The following is a 7,011-nucleotide window of genomic DNA, read 5'->3' as shown; positions in this document are numbered from 1 at the left end:
TAATAATACCCCCATCTAATAAATACAATGGGCTTCTATTTTGAGTTTCCCCACATTCTTGACTATCATGTCATGATACTGATTTTTTATACAGACTCGACAGATTAGTCACGTAAGTACACATGACTTATCATGATTGGTGAACGCAAGGTTATGGATTTATAGCCTTTTGCTGTTCTTTAATTTCACTTTACAAGTATGGAAAGATGACTAACATGTTTTAGTATCCTTGAAACAGGGAGTACGAGACTAATCCGTGATACTGCCGTTAATCAGCTTGCCGACTGGCAAAAACAACATCCTGATGAACTTTTCAACCTTCTCTCTCGTGTTGTGCCCTACCTAAGACACAAGGAATGGGAGACACGGAGAACCGCGGCTTCTGCCATCGGTAAGATTGCCGAGTACGCCCCTATCTATGATCCAAACTCTGGGGATGCACCCGCAGAGCCCAAGAAAGAGGAAGATGCCCCTGAAAACGGACATGTTAAAAAGGAGGAGGAGGATGAGGCCAAAACAATACCTCACGATGACGGCCTCTTCAAATTGGAATCCCTCGATGTCGAGATGATTCTAGAGTACGGCAGGGAACTATTACGTGGTCGTGGTATCGAATATGGACTGGCGGCACTCGACCCTCAAGCACGACTGGCACACCAGAAGAAGACGCTCGCCGGGCGGTTAGGTCTGCTTGGAAGGAAGTACGAAGATGAAGAGATCGCGTACACAGGTGCTGATAATCTAGCCGCGCCCGGGACTCCAATAGATGCCTCAAACGGTCACGGACACAACCGTACTGATGGAGCCGGCGGACAAGCTCACGCGCCCGAAGAATCCCAGCTGAGTTCTCGTCAACTCAATGTACTGAAACGAAAACGCAAGAGAGAGGCGATGAAGGCATCTCAAGGTAAAGGAGGATTTGGAGATTTGTCTGTCAGACGTTCAATGACATCAGGTTCCGAAAACATTGGAGATGACTCGCCAATGCCCGACGGAGAAGCTAAGAAAAACAGCAAAGTGAACGACTACTTTAACCTCGAACGCCCCGCCGATGTCGATGAGGAGACTAAAGTCGTAAGCGAATTTAAGGGGCCTGTAATTCCTATCAAGTCTGAACTCGAAGCCGAAGAGACCATGGAAGGTGCCGAGTGGCCATACGAACGACTGTGCGATTTCCTAAAGGTTGATCTGTTCGACTACTCATGGGAAACCAGACACGGAGCCGCGATGGGTCTCCGCGAAGTTATTCGGGTTCACGGCGGAGGCGCCGGCAGATGTCGCAACAAATCAAGGGAGGAGAACGATGAGCTCAACCGAAAATGGCTCGATGATATGGCCTGCCGCTTGTGCTGTGTACTGATGCTAGATCGCTTCACCGATTACAGCTCCGATACCTCCGTGGCGCCAATCAGAGAGACAATTGGCCAGTCTCTTGGATCTGTCTTGAAACACCTCCCTTCATCATCTGTTTACAGCACCTTCACAATCCTTTACAGAATGGTGATGCAGCAAGATCGCGAACATCGAATTTGGGCTGTGTGCCATGGTGGCATGATTGGTCTCAGATACGTTGTTGCGGTAAGGAAAGATCTTCTCCTGCAAGACAGTGACATGATCGACGGTATCATCAAGACTGTCATGAAAGGATTGGGAGATATTGATGATGACGTCCGCTCTGTCAGTGCCGCCACGTTGATCCCCATGGCCAAGGAGTTTGTGACTTTGCGGCCAGAAAAGCTCGACGGTCTCGTAAACATAATATGGGAAAGTCTGTCAAATCTTGGTGATGACCTTAGTGCCAGCACTGGGCGCATCATGGACCTCCTTGCTACACTATGTGGGTTCCCCGAGGTGCTCGAAGCAATGAAAGCATCGGCAGCACAAGATGAGGAACGGTCCTTCACCTTGCTCGTTCCTAGACTCTACCCCTTCCTACGCCACACCATCACTTCAGTGCGCGTGGCTGTCCTGAAAGCCTTGTCGACCTTTGCCAAACTTGATGCAGAGACTTCGCAGGGCTGGCTTAACGGCAGAATACTGCGATTAATCTTCCAGAACATCCTCGTTGAAAGGGACAGGGACGCGCTCAACATGTCCCTGGACTTGTGGGTATCACTTGTTGAAAGTCTGGCTACCAAACCCGCTGTCCTGGCGGACGAATTCGCCGCTCACATCGACCCCATGATGCAGCTGACCTTGCACCCCATTGGTGTTTCAAGAAACCCAATTCCCATGAATGGCTCCCTGTTCCAAAAGCCCTCTGGCGGCACTTATACTATGCCTGGCGCAATTCAGCACACACCTCGCAAACCATCATCGCCCGATGGTTCTGACCGTGCCCCCAAACGCCGTCGAAAGTCCACCAAGGTTGACGAGACTCCTACAACCAGTCTGACCCATGACGTCGACGGCCACATGATGCAAGGCGACGTTGATCTTGTTGGAATGGATGTGCTAATCCGCTCTCGCGCATCGGCTGCCCAGGCCATGGGCTTTATCATGTCTCGAGTCCCCTCGGCCAGTTTGGACGATTACGATGCATTGTTGATTCCTGGTCTGGGTTCTGCGTTCTCCTCGAGTCAGATGACTGCATGTGTGGTAATCGACGAGTATGCCAAAAACAGCCAGGCACTTGGCGCTTCTCCTCGTTACCTCGAAAACCTCCAGCGCATTATCGATTCTGAACGACCAGCGGCTTACAGAGATCTCGTAAATTTCATCCAGCGAGTTCGTACGCAATGCCAGCAACTGATCCACCTTTTCCGCGACCATGGCAAAGTCTCACACAGCAAGCTTCCAACACTGCCTGTTGTGGTCCAAGGAGAAGCTGAGGCTGGTCCGAATGCCTTTTCTATTACTATAGCTGAGAAGTGCGTCGGCGATGATTACGAGAGGCTCAACAAGGCAATGCCACCAGGCCAACGCATGATTGCTAGCCAACAGCTATCTGAAGCTCGCAGCATAACTATGTTGGCTATTGAAGAGGCCAAGACTGCCAAGGCGGCTCGTGACATTCGTGTCAAGGCAGCGGCAGCATGCGCCATTGTCGGTATGAAGGTACTACCCAAGAAGCCCAGTCCTCTGATCAAGGGCATCATGGATTCTGTCAAGACGGAAGAGAACCAGCAGCTCCAAGTTCGCTCAGCCGATACTATCGCAAGGCTTGTGCAGTTGTTTACCGAGAAGGGCCGAAAGGGACCAGCAGACAAGGTGGTTTCCAACCTGGTCAAGTTCTCCTGCGTCGAAGTTGCAGAAACACCCGAATTTCCCGTCCATGCCCGCAAGACCGATTGCGTGTTATCCATGCAAAAGGAGGAAGACCGCGTCGATCATCCTGATGCTGCCAAATGGGCACGCGAAGCCAAGGCTGCCCGTGTCACCAGACGAGGTGCAAAGGAAGCACTGGAGATACTTTCTAGAACTTACGGCGCCAGCCTACTGGAAACCGTGCCTAGCCTTCGCACATTCATGGAAGAGCCTCTGGTCCGAGCCTTTTCCGATGCCTTGCCCGCAGAAGCAAAGGATCCTGAGCAGACCTTTGGACAAGAAATTGTCGATGCCCTGTCTGTTATCCGTACAATGACCCCAACCCTGGACAAGGCTTTGCAGCCTTTTATCATGGAAATGATGCCTCTAGTTATCAAAGCACTCCACTCAGAACTCTCTGTCTTCCGATACATGGCTGCCAAGTGCATGGCTACAATTTGCAGCGTCATGACCGTTGAAGGTATGACTGCGCTTGTTGAAAAGGTTCTACCATCCATCAACAACCCTGTCGATCTCAACTTCCGACAAGGTGCAATCGAGGCTATCTACCACTTGATTGCTGTCATGGGAGATGCTATTTTGCCATATGTCATTTTCCTGATTGTACCGGTTTTGGGACGGATGAGCGACTCCGACAACGAAATCCGTCTTATTGCTACGACATCCTTTGCCACTCTGGTTAAACTGGTTCCCCTTGAGGCCGGAATCCCCGACCCCCCAGGCCTGTCCGAGGAGTTGCTGAAGGGAAGAGACCGCGAAAGAACATTCATCGCACAGCTGCTGGATCCGAAGAAGGTGGAGCAATTCCAAATCCCCGTGGCCATCAAGGCCGAGCTACGATCGTACCAGCAAGAAGGTGTCAACTGGCTTAATTTCCTCAACAAGTACCACCTCCACGGTATTCTATGTGACGACATGGGTCTGGGCAAAACGTTGCAGACGCTTTGCATCGTAGCAAGCGATCACCACCAGCGTGCTGAGGAATTCGCAAAGACACAGGCACCCGATGTCCGAAGAATGCCGTCTCTTATTGTTTGCCCACCCACGCTCTCGGGACATTGGCAACAGGAAATCAAGACATATGCGCCGTTTTTGAGCGTCACTGCATACGTCGGGCCACCCGCAGATAGAAAGGCGCTCAAAGACAGACTCGGCGAGACTGACGTTGTGGTCACATCCTATGATGTTTGCCGTAATGACTCAGAAATTCTGGGTAAGCACAGCTGGAATTATGTCGTACTTGACGAGGGTCATTTGATCAAGAACCCCAAGGCCAAGATCACACAGGCTGTCAAGAGGCTGGCTAGCAACCATCGTCTCATTCTTACAGGCACCCCTATCCAGAATAATGTCTTGGAATTGTGGTCTCTATTTGACTTTTTGATGCCTGGCTTCCTGGGTGCTGAAAAGGTCTTTTTGGATCGCTTCGCGAAGCCTATTGCTGCAAGCCGATTCAGCAAAGCATCATCCAAGGAACAGGAAGCAGGCGCTTTGGCCATCGAGGCACTTCACAAACAAGTCCTGCCGTTCTTGCTGCGCCGTCTCAAGGAAGAAGTCTTGAACGATCTCCCACCAAAGATCTTGCAGAACTACTACTGCGACTTGAGTGACTTACAGCAGAAGCTCTTTGAGGACTTTACCAGGAAACAAGGCAAGAAGATCCAGGCGGAGGCCGGCAGAGAAGATAAGGAAGCCAAGCAACATATTTTCCAAGCTCTTCAGTACATGAGGAAGCTGTGCAACTCCCCTGCCATGGTTATGAAGCCCGGAAGCAGCCTTTACGATGATACGCAGAAGATTCTTGCCAAGCAGGGAACTTCGATTGAAGACGCACAGCATGCACCCAAGCTTACCGCATTACGAGATCTCCTGGTGGATTGCGGTATTGGTGTTGAAGGCAACGATTCAAACGACCCTCTTTACCAACCAATCAAGCCTCACCGCGCACTCATCTTCTGTCAGATGAAGGAAATGCTCGACATGGTACAGAACAAGGTTCTGAAGGAGTTGCTGCCCTCAGTGTCGCACCTCCGTCTCGACGGTTCTGTGGAAGCCAACAAGAGACAAGACATTGTCAACAAGTTCAACAGCGACCCGTCCTACGACGTGCTCTTGCTGACCACTAGCGTTGGAGGTCTCGGTTTGAACTTGACAGGTGCTGATACGGTCATCTTTGTCGAGCATGACTGGAACCCCCAGAAAGATCTCCAGGCCATGGACCGAGCCCATCGTATTGGACAGAAGAAGGTGGTCAACGTGTACCGACTCATCACTCGTGGAACCCTGGAGGAGAAGATTCTGAATCTCCAGCGGTTCAAGATTGATGTCGCATCGACTGTCGTGAACCAGCAGAACGCTGGCCTCTCGACAATGGATACGGATCAGATTCTGGATCTCTTCAATGTCGGCGATGCCGCGCCAAATCTATTGGCCGACAAGGAGAAGAACAACATCGATGGAAGGGAGGAAGACATGGTAGATATCGAAACAGGTGACGTACGTGCACCAGGAAAGAAGGCATGGCTGGATGATTTGGGAGAGCTATGGGACAACAAGCAGTACGAGGAGAGCTTCGACCTGGACGACTTTATGAAAACAATGTCGTAAGCAGGAGGATCGAGTGCGTTGAAAGTTTATAGCGGAGCGTGGAATGATGACCTTTGGACGAGACAGTGGAACATGCTAGAATACGGTGTTTTGGAACTCGTCAATAACTTTTTGTACAACAGCCTAGATCGTACATTTAGCGAAGGCGTACGTTTGCTTATGGAATGATGAATAACCCTTGGGGTATAATTTTGATTATTATTGTTGAACTACTGATACCGTACTGCTAAGGGCATCCATCTTGGATGACTCGCCACCTCATGTTTACTTCTATGATGTTCTGTCTTTTTTTCTGTTTTTACTGCAATGCCTATGGAAGGTGGCTTGCAAACGGATTGCTAGATCTGACCATATACTTGGTCTAATTTCTACAGACAAATAGATCACACATGCATATACAACGTCAAGATGCCCAAGGCAGAAGTTATGTTTGCACTAGTGCTTGTCTAAAGAGGTATTTGGTGGATTCAAAGCTCTAGTTTTGGGAATCCTCCTAGGACCCTCTAGTTTCTATTGTTTCTTTTAGAGCAATTCAGGGCTAATAGGTCATTTCCCAGGAGCTCAGACAGAGATTCTTTGAAACGCTTCATTTGATTGTCAAGGAATTACATCATTCAAGCTCGGACCCCTCAAACACTTTCCTATCTCCTCAACCTCCATCCCTCAAGCTTCATCCTTCAAACTTCTTCCTTCATTCTCAAGATTCATCCCCCAATTGTTATCCCTCAGGCTTCATCCCCCAAGCTTCCTTCACCCTTGGTCTTCGTCTACCAACCTCTTCTACCACTGACAGTTTTGCTGGCATGGATAATGATTATGAAAGACAAAAGCTTGTTATTGAGCGGCTCCTGATGATTCAGGACGACTACCACAAACGCGGCAATGATACGTGGCATTGCCGATCGAGTGCGAGCCCGTGAACAACACGGACGGCATGTTTCGAACACAGGTCCACCGTCGTCTGGACACGCTCGAGGCAGGCGTTCGCAGCAGCAACGTCATAGGCTTGGGTACCGAGAAACGTACCTGGCTGATCCTCTCAATGCTGACCTTACCGGCGTTGGCATAAGGATTGACTGAAGGTTCAAACACCTCGTCCGAGGAGGTTTGGCTTTCTTTTTGGACCGATACCTTAGT

The 7,011-nt window shown here is 50.0% G+C and overlaps 1 protein-coding gene across 1 annotated transcript in view; it reads left to right on the top strand.

Annotated features, from left to right (window-relative positions):
• The window catches only part of FGSG_12985 (uncharacterized protein), a gene marked incomplete at both ends in the record, with an annotated part of 6,311 nt that extends 437 nt beyond the window's left edge, over window positions 1-5,874 (top strand). Inside the window, 2 exons of the mRNA XM_011328098.1 lie at window positions 95-112; window positions 225-5,874. Coding sequence (XP_011326400.1) covers window positions 95-112; window positions 225-5,874 — 5,668 coding nt within the window. The remainder of the gene's footprint in view (window positions 1-94; window positions 113-224) is intronic.
• Window positions 5,875-7,011: the final 1,137 nt, after the last annotated feature.

Source organism: Fusarium graminearum, chromosome 4, assembly GCF_000240135.3.
Source record: "Fusarium graminearum PH-1 chromosome 4, whole genome shotgun sequence".
Taxonomy (NCBI): domain Eukaryota; kingdom Fungi; phylum Ascomycota; class Sordariomycetes; order Hypocreales; family Nectriaceae; genus Fusarium; species Fusarium graminearum.
The sequence above is the reverse complement of the archived record's forward strand: the minus strand, read 5'-3'. Positions and strand labels throughout refer to the sequence as shown.